General features: G+C 46.4%; 1 protein-coding gene across 2 annotated transcripts in view; it reads left to right on the top strand.

The window, feature by feature from the left end:
- Positions 1-16,815, top strand: part of LOC141049313 (protein mono-ADP-ribosyltransferase PARP15-like) — an 86,358-nt gene that overhangs the window by 38,523 nt on the left and 31,020 nt on the right. For both annotated transcript variants that reach the window (XM_073545604.1, XM_073545605.1), the window contains exons 6-8: positions 9,603-9,723; positions 12,571-12,633; positions 12,790-12,966. In XM_073545604.1, the coding sequence (XP_073401705.1) occupies positions 9,603-9,723; positions 12,571-12,633; positions 12,790-12,966 (361 nt within the window). The remainder of the gene's footprint in view (positions 1-9,602; positions 9,724-12,570; positions 12,634-12,789; positions 12,967-16,815) is intronic.

The following is a 16,815-nucleotide window of genomic DNA, read 5'->3' on the forward strand; positions in this document are numbered from 1 at the left end:
CGTATTGATCGCCGTTTGCGTCAAGGGGCGCAGGAGACGCTGCCTCTGGGGGAAAGCAGGGGTGCCAGTGTGGTTGCTGCAGGTGAGCCCACGGAACCTATGCAAATCGCGGGGGTATCGCATGTGCAGCGTCGCGTTCCTGGGTTCAGGAAGCATGGAGCATGTTTTTACTGTGGTAAAAGAGATCATTATGTAAATGCTTGTCCTGTGCTACCAAAGAAAGTCGCACCGGCGGAAAACTGGTAAGCTCAGAGGGTATGGAGGAGGCCCAACTGAGCGTATGCATATCCTCCATGATGGTATCTCAATGTATGCTCTCTGCCAGGGTTATTATTGCGGGCAGAGAGCTACCTATATCAGTGTTTGTGGATAGCGGTTCAGCCACCAATCTCATGGATGAGGAGTTTGCTCGCATGGCAGGTTTCAAGATCGAAAAACTCCCTCATCCTATTTGCGTGATTACCATTAATGCCGCTCCCCTCCCACAGGGGGAGATTACTGAGTTTGTAGCTGAGGTTAAACTCCACATTGGGGTCCTACATTCTGAGTGGGTTACATGTAAGGTACTCAATAATCTCCCAGCACAAATAGTCCTGGGTTTCCCATGGTTGTCTAAGCACAACCCGGTGATTGACTGGAGAACCCATGACATAGTCCAGTGGAGCAGTTTCTGCCAGGAAAATTGCTTGGCCACATGTGTGTCCGCCGTGAAGTCCAGCCTTCCGGAGGCATTGCTGGATTTTGCGGACGTATTCTCTGAGAGGGGTTGCTCAGAACTACCTCCACATCGAGCCTATGACTGTCAGATTAGGTTAAAACCCGGGGCTAAATTGCCAAAGGCGAGGATGTTTAGTATTTCTGGTCCGGAGAGACAAGCTCTTAAGGATTACATTGCGGAGAGTTTAAGTAAAGGGCACATCCGGCCTTCATCCTCACCTGTAGCAGCGGGGTTTTTCTTCATTAAGAAAAAAGATGGGGGGTTACGCCCGTGTCTGGATTTCCGGGAGTTAAACCAGATTACGGTCCGTGATCCCTACCCGATGCCTCTGATCCCTGATTTGTTCAACCAGGTGGCGGGTACGAAGTGGTTTTCCAAACTTGACCTCAGGGGGGCATATAACCTCATAAGGGTCCGTCACGGGGATGAGTGGAAGACGGCATTTAATACCCCTGAGGGTCATTTTGAAAGCCTAGTTATGCCATTTGGGTTGACAACCGCGCCGGCTGTGTTCCAACATTTCATAAATGATGTATTTGCTCATGTGCTGGGGAAATTTGTGATTGTGTACCTGGATGATATCCTCATTTATTCGAGCGACCAGGACACTTATTTAGAGCATGTCAGGCAGGTGTTACAGCTGCTCCGTGAGAATAAGCTCTATGCTAAGCTTGAAAAATGCATGTTTTTTGTTCAAGAGTTGCCTTTTTTGGGATATATTGTGTCCGCCGCAGGGTTTAAAATGGATGCCGCGAAGGTGCAAGCGGTGCTGCAATGGGAACGGCCTGGTAATCTAAAAGCGCTCCAGCGGTTCCTTGGGTTTGCTAACTATTATAGGAAGTTTATTAAGAATTTCTCTACTATAGCCAAACCGCTCACGGACATGACGAAAAAAGGTACCAATCTCGCTATCTGGTCTGAGGATGCGGTGCGTGCATTTGAGCTTCTGAAGAACCGTTTTGCTTCAGCCCCCATTCTGGTGCAACCGGACGTATCTAAACCTTTTACGGTGGAGGTCGATGCGTCTGAGGTGGGAGTGGGGGCAGTACTGTCACAGGGCTCGTCCTTGAGCAATTTGCGTCCATGCGCCTACTTCTCCAAGAAGCTGTCGCCGGCCGAACGGAATTACGACATCGGCAACAGGGAGTTGTTGGCCATCAAATTGGCTTTTGAGGAATGGCGACACTTCTTGGAGGGGGCGGCCCACCAGGTCACAGTCATCACCGACCATAAAAACCTGCTCTATCTGGAGTCGGCCAAGCGTCTGTCTCCCAGGCAGGCTCGCTGGGCATTGTTTTTTACACGTTTTAACTTTCTGGTGACTTACCGTCCTGGGGCGAAAAACACCAAGGCGGATGCCTTGTCCAGGTGTTTTCCGGGGGGAGAACCTCGGGAAGATCCGGTACCCATCCTCCAGGAAGGTGTAGTGGTTTCGGCTCTCACGACTGAGGTAGAGGCGGAGATTGCCGAGGCCCAGGAGGAGGTACCACCAGGACTTCCCGCTAATAAGTCGTTCGTACCCCTTCATCTCCGTCTTAAAGTGTTGGGGGAACACCACGACTCGGTCCTGGCCGGTCATCCAGGGGTTAGGGGCACCTTGGAACTGGTATCGCGCCGCTTCTGGTGGCCAAAAATCCGGCAGGACGTGGTTTCGTACGTGACAGCTTGCATCACGTGCGACAGGGCCAAGTCGCCCAGAACCCGTCCTGCTGGCACTCTACAGCCGCTGGGGATACCTAGTAGGCCATGGACAGAAATCTCCATGGACTTTATCACAGACTTGCCTGCCTCGGCGGGGAACACGGTCATCCTGGTGGTGGTTGATCGATTTTCGAAGATGGCGCATTTTGTGTCGTTGCCTTCCTTGCCCAACGCGAAGACGTTGGCTCAGGTCTTTGTGCAGGAGGTGGTCAGACTGCACGGAGTTCCGTCGGACATAGTGTCTGATAGGGGTACCCAGTTTGTGGCGAAGTTTTGGAAAGCTTTTTGCTCACGATTGGGGATCAAGTTGTCTCATTCGTCGGCGTTTCATCCGCAGTCAAATGGTCAAACTGAGCGCATGAACCAAAATCTGGAGCAGTATTTGCGATGTTTTGTGTCTGACAACCAAGAGGAGTGGTCGACGTTCCTTCCCTTGGCCGAGTTCGCATTAAATAATCACCACCAAGAATCATCGGGAGAGTCTCCGTTCTTTTGTGTTTATGGGCACCATGCTCAATTTTGTACCTTGCGTCAGGGGGGCTCTGGGGGCGTCCCAGAGGAGGACCGGTTAGGAGTTCAACTATCATCGGTCTGGAGGAGTGTGAAACAGCGATTGCTGAGCATGAGTGCAAGATACAAACGTGTGGCTGACTCTAGACGCGTGCCAGGTCCGGACCTGTGTGTTGGTGATTGGGTGTGGTTAGCTACTAAAAACATAAAACTCAAAATTCCATCATTGAAATTGGGTCCAAGATTTATTGGCCCTTTTAAGATTGCTGCCATCATTAACCCGGTCGCTTATCGGTTGGAGCTTCCTGCGGTATACAAGATACACAACGTGTTTCACAGGTCTTTATTGAAAAAGGTGGTAGGCTCTGTGGACACGACGCCGATGCCACCTCCAGTCATGATGGATGGCGATTTAGAGTTTGAAGTCTCCAAGGTGGTGGACTCTCGAGTACTGCGCCGTACTCTTCAGTATTTGGTGCACTGGCGGGGGTATGGTCCGGAGGAGAGGTCTTGGGTACCAGCCTCGGACATACATGCGGATCGGCTGGTCAGTTCCTTTCACCGCCGCCATCCGGACAAGCCGGGTCCTATGAGTCTTGAGGGCCCTGGGGTCCCTCGTAGAAGACGGGGTACTGTCATGTCGTACGCTGTTCACACCACAGCGTCCGGCAGGCAGCGGTAGTTCCATCTCCGTCCACTATAGCCTCAGTGGCGCCGGCTTGATTTTACTCAGGTTATCTGGGGTTAATCTAGCTGGAAATCAGGTGGGATGTTTGGTCACGCCCACGGTCTTTAAATAGTCGTGCTGGCCTGTGGGCATCGCCGATTATAGCTTGTGTTTTGTGCCAAGTGGTTCTGGTCTGGAGAGAGAAATTCATATCTGGTGTCGTATGATCCGTTGTTACCTTTTCGCCTTCCTATATTTGTGCTTTGTTTTGCCCTGTTCACATTATAGTATTGTCCTGTGTGGTTGCGGCGCGGTGTGGTTTGAGTTCTCCCTGTCTGTCATTACTGTGTGGGCTTTGGTGGTTTTACAACTCACTGGGTGGAGGGTGGAGGGTTCAGATTAGGGCTGAGCAGGAGATAAGGAGAGGCTGGAGGCTCAGGCATTTGCACCTTTAGCAAAAACCCTGGGTTGAGGGTCAGACAGGGTTTTCCCTAGTTTGAAGGACTCCGCAGGGGCCCGGGTTTGTCAGCCTCCTTGACCTAAGCCCCGCATAACATTGATCAACGACATTAGGTTCATCATACAACAACCCCAAGGCCTGAAAAAATGCATCCACATTAGTCAGAATAGGATTTTCAGGTGTCAGAGGAAATCGCCGCGCAGCAAGGAGATGACAATTTTAACCTGCTGCACAGAGCTCCCCGATGAGCTGGGCTTCAAGGCAAGAAATAATTTACAATTATTCTTAAAATTCAGAAATTTAGACCGATCCCCAGAAAACACATCAGGAGTAGGAATCTTGGGTTCAGCAGCATGTGACTGAATGAGATAGGTGGAAATTCCCTGTACTTCAGCAGCAAGTTGCTCCACACGATCAGACAGTTGCTTAATCTATTAGGAGAGGAAAAAAAAAAATCCTCCTATGGCCCCAGAGAAAAAGAGGAGAAAATATAATTAAAAAAAAAAAATTCTGACACTTTTTTTTTTTTTCCTTTTTAAACAATTTTCCCCGGCTTTTGAGTACCCTAGAATCTGTGGTATGGCTGGTGATTCTGTTATGAATGGGTCACCAAGGAGGAAAAAACAACACAAGCCAAGTCTCAGAAAACCAGAGAGGTTGGTAACTGTGCAGATTGCAGATCCCTGATCTTACCACACAACTAGCAGCAGCCGTGGAGCGTACCTACGATGATCCTAGACGCCTCGTCACAACCGGAGAGCTACATAAGCCTAAAGCAGGAAAAGAGGAAAACTAACTGCCCCAGAGCAGACCCCAAAGGAAAGACAGTGCCCCACATATATTGACGGTGAAACAAGATGAAAACACAAAGGCAGAAAAATAGGCTGAGCAAACGATGGGGCCCGACTAACTAGAAAGGACAGGAAAGGAAAGACACTGTCTGCAATCTGCCAAAAACCCTACCAAAATAATGTCCAACACTTCTGATAGCAAAATTAACCCTGAAGTCACTAGACTTCTCCCACTATATTAGCACTCTGAAATATTCTGAGACAGAGCAAAAAGAGGCCAATCTAATAAGGGACCAAAAGGCAACTACAGATAAATAGGAGCGGAAATTCAGCACAACCCCAGCAGGGGCTGGCTGACCACAAAAAACTGAATTGACGAACAAGAGCAAGTGTGAACAATAGCAAAAACAAACTTAACTTGAGAAGACTGGAACAGAGCTGAAGTCCAAGACCTGAGAAGCAGACTGAATCACCAGCACCATGATAGGGCATCGGCTGTCTTATATCCAGTCTGATACTCCAGAGATCCAATCGTTATCCTCCTCATCAGGTGGCAGATCACTATCAATTAAACCAACCTCACTACCTCCTGTCACCACCAGAGGGAGAACTCTCAACTGGTGGAGCAGAAAATGAGTTCACAACAGGGAACGTTAGGAGCGTTAGGGACACTGACTCAGGGGAGTGCAGGAGGTCTCCACGTCCCCTGTCCCTATTGCAGGGCCCACCGTTGTAACTGTGTCCCTTCCCCTTGTCTTGTTGTTTTAGTTACCGGCCTGCGAGCTGTGTCACACAGGACAGTATCACGTGCCGCGTCTTGTTGTTTTATTTACCGGCCTGCTGGTCGCGTCACACAGGACAGGTCCACGTAACAAAGACATAAACTGTTTTGGTGTGAACTGTAGTCTAAGGAGACCTGTAGAAAGGACATGGGGAAATCCCGAAAGGGGGCGGTAACCCAAAAATGGGCGGAGCATTCCGATGTGAAAAACCTGGTACAGATGAACTGTTGCCAAGAGCAAATGTCCTATGTCTGTCCTATCTGCCTGGTGAACTACCCAGCCAGAATGATGCCAAGGGGGTGTGGCCTCCAGATAGATAATGAAGTTATAGTTGGTCTGGTCGACCCTGGGAGCCCGGTGACTCTAGTGCGGGTTGCTCATGAGATACCTGGCAGAAAGGTGAGGGTTACTTGCAACCACGGTCGCACTGAGAGTTGCCCGGTTGCCAAGGTAGTCTTTGAGACAGGTTGGGACATCGAGGGACAGGATTTAGCGATAGTCCCGAATCTGTCCTGTCCAGTGGTTATAGGCCGCGACTCTAGACTGTTCTCTGGCTTGTGGGAGAGGGGAGTTCCTCTACAGCAAGGGGATGGAGACATTTCTGCTGTTGTGCTAACAGTGAGACTGTGACGCTTGCTAAAGTGGACAAGTCAGTCGTAGAAGTGACCGGAAGAAGGGGTACATCTGCCCAACTTACGGACCTGGCGTCTTGTGACATGATGGATGGTGGGCTAGGAGATGAGACAACTGGAGCGGACACACGGTCAGAGGGTAACTGGAGGGTTCTCACGGATGATCGGGGTGACTCAGTCTCTGGGGGAGACTGTGGCTCTGAGAGAGAAAGGGAGCACAGACTAGAAGAGCTAGAGAAGGAAGTCTCAGAGTTCAAAGGTCACCTGGCATCGTGGCAAGGTCTGAATAAGTACCTCAGAGAAGAGGTACGAGTACTAACAGAAACGGTAAGAGGTCTTCTGTGGGAGAAGAACTGGGACGAAGGCTTACAGAGGCCAGGCCCAAGTGGTGAACAGAGTGAAGATAAAAAGAAACTGAAAAGTATGAAAGCAGAGATGATCCATATGCAGGAGGAGCTTGCTGCCGCAGAGCATGCTAAGAGGCAAGCACAGCAGGAAAGAGATGAACTGGCGGATGTAATTGCCAACAACAGTGGTAAAGATGCTCTGGCTTTGGAAGAAAAGAGGCGTTTAGAGTCTCGCATTGCTCAGCTTGAAGAAGAAGTGGAGGAAGAACAAGGCAACGTTGAATTAGCCAATGACAGGCTGAGAAAGGCCACACTTCAGGTTGACCAGATGAATGCTGATCTCAAGGCGGAACGTAGTAATGCTCAGAAGAATGAGAATGCCCGTCAGCAGTTAGATCGCCAGAATAAGGAGTTAAAAGCAAAGGTTGCACAACTGGAGGAACAGCTGTAGGCTGAAACTAAAGAGCGACAATCTGCAAGCAAACAAGTATGTCGTGCGGAGAAAAAACTGAAGGATGTACTAATGCAAATGAATGATGAAAGGCGTAATTCTGAGCAGTACAAAGGCCAGGCGGAGAAAAAAAATGTGCGTCTGAAACAGCTGAAGCGCCAGGTGGAAGAAGCAGAGAAAGAGGCTCAACGTGCCAATACATTGTACCGTAGATTACAGCGTGAACTGGAGGATGCTACAGTGACAACAGATGCAATGAATCGTGAGGTTAATGCACTGAAAAGCAAACTTAGACGTGGTGATGTACCATTTGTTACAAGACGCATAGATAGAAAAGGAGGTAACGGAGCACACTGGAGGAGTGTGATAACTAAACAGTGTCTGATGACACAGACAGACTGTGACTAAAGGGCCAAAGATAAAGGCTGATATTCTGACTGCTGGGGGCAGGGGAGGCCTAACGTAGAGATGAGGCCATATGATAGACAAAACAGACGGAGACGGTTCTCTCGACCTGTTGGGCAAGGTGACATGGGTGCCCGGTCTCGAGATCCCGGGGTAATGTTGTGTGTTCAACCCCACAAGTGGGAACAGAGAGGGGAGGTATGTGGTGTAGTGACCACTGTGTCCGCTAGGGAGCGCTGTGTGGGTGTCCCAGGAGAGAGAATGAGTGGCAGGATGCTGAATGATCGTTAGGTATCCCAAGGTAGGTGGCCTTGGGATGGAAGCTTGAATATGTGTGTTGATCTGCAGAAGCACTGCTGATCTTTCGTTACACTGTGTCAGGGAGAGCTTTCCAGGTAGCTGGTGAGACGGGCAGCAACAGCTACCTACAAACCCACCTAGGGGCGGGTGTCTAGAACGCCATAGTAAAGTATTTGCGTATGAATGCTTGAAGCACCTGTGATGAGGTCATAGCCATGTGATCCGGTGGGCGTGGCTACAGACCATATAAAGTGGCCTGGGTAGGTCACATGAGTGAATGCTTGGACCCTATTGGTCCATATGGAAGGTCTCGTGTGGCTACCTTCCTAACAGCACGTGTGGACACTGTGTTTAATGGCTGCAAGTGTCTGATAGTTCCCAGGTGAGGGAATGGACGTCTGCTTTGTGGTGAAGCAGCTATGAAGTAACCCGGCCACGGGGTGAGATAACTGTGAGGCTAGAAAGCCTGCATATTGGACATTGCATGACCTGCGTGACCACAGGATAAACAGAGTGAAGCTCTGTCATGGACGCTATGCTGTTGTATATGAACTTTATGTTGTTGTTCATGGTTTATGATGCCTAATAAACCGCATGGACTGTTGGAGTTATATGAGAAACCCGTGCCGGACCTGGTTATTTGGCTGCCTAGCGAGTGTCCGCTACCTGAATAACAAGCACTACCGTACAATGGGTCCTGTGTGATGGCCCATAAGTGGGGGAATTGATAGTGAATAGTACTGCTGCACTAATAGATTGAGGAAGTGCAGTAAGAAGGAAAAAGGGCGACCATTAAAATGAAATATAAAAGATATACAGTAGTGCTGTCTGGGTATATATTAAAACAATATAGCATCAGTATTACGAATAATGATTCAGTAATGTGAACAAAGTATTGTCTAGTCTGTTTAGACATACAGTATATGGTGGTACAGTAAAATAATACAGCACCAGAAATATGAGTAAAGGATAATCGGCATGCAAAATATATAAAATAAATGTGCATAAATGTTAGTTCACATACCTATAAGATTATTAGAAATGTTCCATTGTAACCTCCTTTAAAAATCCTTATGGAAGATGCAGAGTGTAGGCTCCCCTGTGCGCACTCTGAGGCACATAGTATAGTGATGATCACTTGAGCTTGAGGCAATACGAAGGGCGAGCAGCACTGCAGTCTCTGGGGAGGTGAATACAACTATTAGGTCGGGGTCACACATGCAAGAAACTCGCATGATTCTCGTGCGAGTCTCTCGCATGGACACCTGGCACTGTAATTCTATGCAGCCGCATGCTTCGGTCCGAGTGCCGGTGGCAGTGCCGGATGTTCATGCAAGAGACTCACTCGATTCTCGCACGTGTGACCCAGGCCTTAGACATTAAGTGCTCTGGGCATGACACAGCACTTCCTGAGCCTCTGCCTCTCAAGGTTTTTATTGAGCATCAGTCTCTTTAGCTTGATTGATAGCCTACTTTCTGATTTTCTTTCTTGATATCACCCAGTCACATATCAATCAAACTAAAGAAGTTGATGGATGGGTGGAGAAACAACCTAAGGAGGCAATGTCTTGTGAAATTCTGTCACGCCCAGAGCACTTAATGCCTCATTTGCATGTGAATTAAAACATTTATTTCTCAAGGAATGCAGCAACAGATAGAAGATTAAGGTGTCAACGGATTTGGCTTTCAAATGCCTTCAGTATATACCCATATATGTGGTATGGAGGGATTGATCTTAGTGCCAAATTCCCTTTAATAATATTATGCACTAGATATAATGTTAAATAAATCACTGTACTGGAATCTGTGAGTAATCGTAGTTTGTACTCTACATTCAGACAAATTACCCTCACTTCTCGGTTTTTGGAAAAATGATTGAATTAATCAAAGGAGACATCACTCATCAGGCGGCGGACTGTGTTGTGAACTTGGCAAATGCATCACTGAATCAAACTTCAGGTAAGTAAAAAAAAATATAGCTGTATACTGCCTACATTGCTAAAGCTGGACGAGCAATAACACTAAGGAAAATTGCTTTACATTGAAGGTAATTTTTGCTAAATAGCAGAGTACAGGACAGAAAATAAAGTCAGATATTGCTTGTATTTGGTAAATTGTTGTAGAAATGATGTTTTGTAATACAGTAGACTGTGAATGGAATCTGTCAGAAGGATTTCATACACCAATCTTTATATGAACATGTAGCTCTTTCAAAAAACAGGCCCAGTATTGTGAGGAAAGAGGGAGACACAAGCGCAATATAGGGTCTTATCCCACAAATAAAGTAAGCGGTTTGACAAAAAACTGCTCACCTGGTAGTAGGTAGTAAAGGCATGCGCTGCCCAAATGATGAAATTCCAGAAGGTTATTAAAGTTTGACAGTGGTTTATTCTACGCGTTTCAAGGTTTTTTTGCAACCTCTTCTTCAGGAAATACCACATAAAGCATACATAGATGGTGCATTAAGTACACACCGATTTAAAAAAAATGAGCTCCAAACAGTCAGATGACACATGTCAAAGTTCATAGTTATCAGACAGTATTCTATTATCTGCATAAAAATTCCTAGTAAGAGTTAGAAGCTGTTCTTCTCTTGATATGTCTATTTTAATTTCATCATTTGGGCAGCGCGGACGAAATCCACGTATTCCTTTGCAGAGTTCTAAAAAACAGGCCCAGTAATACCTTTAGGCCGGAGTCACACTACAGCGAGATACGGCTGAGTCTCGCAGGTTAAAACCAAGCTCTGGCGCCGGCACTCCGGAGCGGAGCGTGCAGCGCCATGTATTGCTGTGCGGCTGCACGCTCCGCTCCAGAGTGCTGGCGCCAGAGCTTGGTTTTAACCTGCGAGACTCGGCCGTATCTCGCTGTGTGTGATCCCGGCCTTACATTGCCAGTCCCTTGCTCCGTTACTGAGAAATCAACATTTGAATTAATATGCAAATGACTATTGTAGACATGAAGCCTCTGTGAATCCAGCTCTGTTCCCCACCCAAAGTAGCCTCCTCCTGCTTGATTGATGGCTCTTTTGCCTGACGTTTTTTTTTCACCACCCATTCATTTCAATGAGTGAAAAACGCTGAAAAAAACCACACCAAAAACACAGGTATCAGATTTTGCTGCTTTTTTTGCCCCAAAACTTGAATCTATAGACTAGGACTTTTTTTCAACACTAAAATTACTTGCGAGAGAATTGCACGATTCTCGTGCGAGTCTCTCGCATGAAAACCTGGCACTGCTGCCTGCACTCAGACCGGAGCGTGCGGCTACATGTATTTCTATGCAGCCGCACGCTCCGGTCCCAGTGCCGGCGGCAGTGCAGGGTTTTCATGCGAGAGACTCGTGCGAGAATCGTGCGAGTCTCTCACAAGTGAGTATGAGCCCTTATCAGCATGCACAAGAAACAAATCTAGCATACCAAATCCGCAAGAAAAAAAACAGAGAAAACCATGGAAAACGAGTTCTTTTCTGCAGATTCTTTCCTGACAAGAGATCAGGTTTTGCTGCAGAAAAAAATGCTCATAAAAACGCCTAGTGTGAACTTACCCTTTGTTGGATGCTATCTTCCAAGCACAATTAGGCTGAGTTCACACGTGGCGTTTTTTTCGCGTTTCCGCGGCGGTTTTAACCGTGCGATTTTGCCGCAAAAACGCAAAAAATAAGCATCCCATGCATTCCTATGGGATTCCGCAATGCTGTGCTAATGCTGCGGTTTTTACCGCGGCGGAATCGATTCGCGGTAAAAACCGCAGCATGCTCATTAATTTTGTGGAATCGCGGCGATCCCGCACCCATAGGAATGCATTGTTCCGCTTACTTCCCGCATGTGGCTTTGCACACCATGCGGAAAGTAAGCAGAACATTTACGGATGGTACCCACGGTCCGGAGGAGAGGAGACTGTCCTCCGGGCTCTGGGTACCATATCCCTGTAAAAAATAGAATTTAAAATAAAAAATATTGTTATTCTCACCTTCCGGCGTCCCGCGCAGCCTTCCCGCTTCTCTCCACGCTCTCGTTCCCAGTAATCCTTTGCGAAAATGCCCGCGATGACGTCCGTTCTCGCGGGATCGCAAAGTCTCGCGGTCATTCGCGCGACGTCATCGCGAATCACCGCGAGACATCGCGATCCCGCGAGAACGGACGTCATCGCGGGCATTTTCGCAAAGGATTACTGGGAACGGCTGCGCGGGACGTCGGAGGGTAAGAATAACACCATTATTTTTTTTTTTTACATTTTATCTTTTACTACTGATGCTGCATAGGCGGCCTCAGTAGTAAAAAGTTGGTCACACTTGTCAAACACTATGTTTGACGAGTGTGACCAACCTGTCAATCAGATCTCCAAGCGATGCTACAGATCGCTTGGAAAACGCTAGCATTTTGCAAGCTAAATACGCTTGCAAAATGCAATTTTTTCCGCAGGAAAATCGCGGGAATTTAAAATGCGATTTTCCCGTGGAATGGAATTCCGGAATTCTCGCGGTAATTTCCGCGAGAGTTCCGGTACGTGTGCACATAGCCTTAGTAATACATTTTCAAGCTCCTCTAACTGATGTAAGGCACTCGTCTCAAAAAGTTTCTTAATTTAATGATGTTAAAAAGTTATGAAGTTATTCCATACAAACAAAACAGGGCATGGGACAAAATAGTGTTGTCTTTCATGCACAACACTTGCTGAACTCATTAAAGAGCCTGATTGTACCTCATGGGATCCATCAGACTAAAGTAGGCAATAACATGCTGTAAATAAGTGTGATCTTATAAATTATAAGGTATTTTTATGCATTTTATTTCTGTCTTTACAGGTGTTTCCGGGGCAATATTGAAAGCTGCAGGGGACACTGTTAAGGAGGAATGCAAGAAAATTGGTATCTTTTTTTAATTTATCTAAATTTAGCTGGATACACAATTGTATCTTTTTTCTTTTGTGCAATGATATATGACAATTAGGAGAGGAGAGTATGAGGCACATAAGAGAAGAATATAATATTCATATCCTACATTCACCTCTGTATCCTTCTTAGGTACTTTAAATAAAGATGAAGTTGCAATTACAAGTGGTGGAAAACTTGGAAGCAAAAATATCATGCATATTATTGGACCCATCACGGTGCCTGCTTATCAAGCCTCTATTGACAAAATTCTGCAAGAATGCCATAAGAACGGGTTTACGAGCGTGGCACTGCCAGCCATTGGAACGGGTAAGTAACTGGCGGGAGAAAGAAATTAGCAATTGCATCAGCAACCGTCCACAGATCATTGGTTTAAAAAATGAAAGTTGAGCTCCAAATTGCAATTATTCTAGGGGCCCATTGTCAGGGCTGCCAGGTTACAAGTCTCTCATTACAATGAAATGTTTTTTTTCCTGTCAACTCACCCAGACTTATTTTGGCAGGTTTTGGATGCTTTTGTGGGGTGATATTACTGTTTCTGTTATATATAGAACCAGTGTCAGACTGGAGAACATTGGGCCCCCCAGAGGATTTGATTCTGAGGGCCCACGTTTCTCCCCAACTCAAGAGCCCCATAGCAGCTGCAAGGTTTACATTATGAAAACTCCTGAAGGATAAGGCAGGGCCCACCGGAGAATTCTCCAGTTCTCTGGTGGGCCAGTCCCACCCTGTATAGAACATATTTATTTTATCACTTTTAGGGCTCGCTCACACTGCCGTATAACTGGGACGAGTGAAATGCGATGTTTTATCAGATAGCAATAGGCCCAATGTTATACTATGGAGCAGTGCAGATCTGCAGTTATTTTCTCATGCCGATTGTGCCAAAAATTGGATTGTACTCGCCCATACAAGTTGCCTTCAATGGAGGAGGTGGAGAAATTACTTTCTCCATCTTCTTCGCACCTGTGCTGCAATTTTCTTATGCCATAAACAGAAGTAAAAAAAAAAAAATTGCAGCACAGAAAACCTAATGGTTTACCTTAAAATACCAAAATAAGTGATAGCACTGAATACTTTTGAGGCTTTTGGCTGATGAATTCTGCCCGTCCTTCAGTGCAGCGGTGGTTCCTCAGGGAGGCTTGCCTTCCACCCTCTGCCCCTCCCACCTTAGAGATACTTTGGAGTTGTACAAGCTGCTTGGAACAATTATTTCCAGCACCTCTGTGTATCCTCATGACTACCGAGTCCATCTATGGAATTGCTCACAACCACCATCAGTAGTGAACATGCAAATATACGTGTCGTCCATATCTGCGTATAAACAGGAAAATACTCCAAGACCACTTTATGGTGTTACAGTCCAAGTCTTTTTTGCCTATATCCTATTGCCTTTCAAATTACCACTCACAGTCAGCTTGCAATACCACAGTAATAAGCTTAAACCTTCAATTTCTGAAATGTTGGTGTTAACAGGCTAACTTCCGTTTGTCACAGTTTAACTTTCATTTGAACTTTTCAGGGTAGTAATTCTACCTTCACTGTACATAGGAGAAAGGGTTTTTTTCTTGTCTCAGTCCATTGGATAGTCAATTAGTCACTATGTAAAGGACTTCCCACAAAGCTAAAGGTCTCATAGTCTGGCAGAACCAATTGCTCTTAGGGCCCCGTCACACATAGCAACTCACCAGCGATCCCGACAACGATATGAACTTGTCAGGATCGCTGGTGAGTTGCTACATGATCGCTGGTGAGCTGCCAAACAGGCAGATCTCAGCAGCGATCAGGACAGTGACACGCGGGTAACAAGCGACGCACGTCGCTTAGTTACCCGCTGTGTATGTTAGAAACCAGCTCGTTGGTGCAGGGAGCTGGTAACCAAGGTTGCCACCTGATGAAGACGGAGGTTATTCGTCGAAACGCATAGTGGAATCTAATAAAAGAAGAAAGCTTTTAACTACTCTCCTTCTCCTCGTCCTTTGCGCTCCCTGTGACCGGGTTTTCCTGCATTCCATGTTCTCATCCTCCTTTGAGGCACCCGGCAGGAGCAGCATCGGAACTAATCTAACCAGCACCCCGGGACCTGACAGCCTGGCGCTCCAATAATCTGTCTCATTCAGACTTCTCAATATTATACCAATGACATATCATTGAAGAAAAGATAAAAGGGACAGATTATGTGGCCACACCCCAATCCATGCCCATTTACAATTTCTATCATGGCAGGAGGATTTGTCAGTGGGGTGGCGGTAGTGAGGGAAATTCAGCAGACGCCCGAGACTGCAAGGCATAGACCCATATCTGAGACTGTCCACTGTATCCGGGACAGTTGGGACTGGAGACAAGCGGATGGGTTTACGGGTCTCTGGTCCAGTGTGTAAATGATTGGTACCTGGCAACTTGACTGGAGGCCTGCGAATCTCTAACCTTCTGGCATCCCCAGCGCAGCTTTTGATCACCCAGGGCTGGAGCAATGTAAATCTGTGCGTCCTGCTCATATCTGGTTGGGACCTATATATTTTTTGTTCATTCAACCACATCTTTATGTAGCTTCACTGTTCGACATCTAGCTTTTTTGTGTCTGCAAGGTTGTGTTCACATGTTGCAGAAAAACTGTATTTTTTGTTTTCTGCAACTAAGTGCACCAAACTACGCAATAACAATCTTCTCCCCCTTATTGGATGCCTTTCTGGTGCAGATGTGCAGCCATGTTTTTAATGTGTTTTCTATAGTACAGGAAATCTTTGATTCTGCCCTTAAAAAACTAACTGCAGATTTTTACATGCGTTTTTCTAGTCTACACAAAGAAGACAAAAGAGAAAAAAGCACCAAAACAGCAGAGTCCAGCAGAGTCTGTAGACCACAGGGGGCGCAATGTTCATTAAATCGCATCCACTTTTCCTGGACAGCTTAACACAAAAGAAATTTTGTGCATTTCTGCTACATGTGAACTTGGTCTAAATTAAGAAGCAAAGTGGACATGATTCCATGAAATCTCAGCCATCTGTGGTTTGAAGGCGCTGCTAAACTCTGCAGTTTTGGTGCATTTTTTCTGTTGGCTGCTTCTGAAAAAAATGCATGAAAAACAGCTTTTGCATTTTTAAGTGCAGAATCAAAGCTTTTCAGTACTATTACAAAAGCATTAAAAACTCTGCTTCATATCTGCACCAAAATCGCATCAAATAAATAATGGGAAAACGCATAAAAGAAATGCAGCAAACATGCAATAATCAGATGATTGTTATTGCCTTGTGTGGTGCGGACATCTAGAGTAAAAAAGGAGCAGAGAGAATGCAATATTTACTTCTGACGCAGCTCCTGCGCAGGCGTAATTCTCTGCCCTGTTGAGGGCAGAGCAGAGTACTGCAGTGCGCAGGCGCCGGGAAAGGTCAGAGAGGGTCCAGCGCCTGCGCACTGCAGTACTCTGCTCTGCCCTCATCAGGACAGAGAATTACGCCTGCGCAGGAGCCGCGACAGAAGCAAGGAAGAGAACGTCATCGCTAGAAGATGGGAGGCACCGGACCGCGACACCCATCGGACCCGGACCGGACCAGACAGCCCCTGGGTGAGTATAATATAACTCGTTTTTCATATCTTTCAGGTTACATCGGGGGCTTATCTACAGCATTACAGAATGCATTACAGAATGCTGTAGATAAGCCCCTGATGTCGGTGCCGGCAGCTCATAGGGGAAAAAATAGGTGACAGATTCCCTTTAAATCTGATTACATAAAATTAGTAACAGAAACCAGCAAACACATATACATAGACAGTCAGAGTAGTAGAGGTTGGTAATGCTCACTCCCACTTACATACTAATGTATCTCACTCTGCATGGATATTCTAGCTAGTATGTCACCAAACCTCAAGGAGCATCACAGTATGCTATACTGTTCCCACAAGACCCATAGAATACTGTAGATGGAAAGAGTCATGCATAACTATGGTCCTTAGAACATCCAACATGTGAATTTGCTAGTCACCACTTTACCTCCCTCACATCCTGAACAAATATATACGGTATGTCAAAGAGCTGGATGTGCTATAAATCTCTGTGATGTAAAAACCTGTCTCCTACTTCAGGGTTCGTAGCACTTCGGTGACTTAAATTAAATGATTAAGTTATTGAAAAATGATAATGGTAATATACAGTTGGTG

This window comes from Dendrobates tinctorius, unplaced genomic scaffold, assembly GCF_039654945.1.
Source record: "Dendrobates tinctorius isolate UK_male_01 unplaced genomic scaffold, ASM3965494v1 ptg000143l, whole genome shotgun sequence".
In the NCBI taxonomy this organism is placed as follows: domain Eukaryota; kingdom Metazoa; phylum Chordata; class Amphibia; order Anura; family Dendrobatidae; genus Dendrobates; species Dendrobates tinctorius.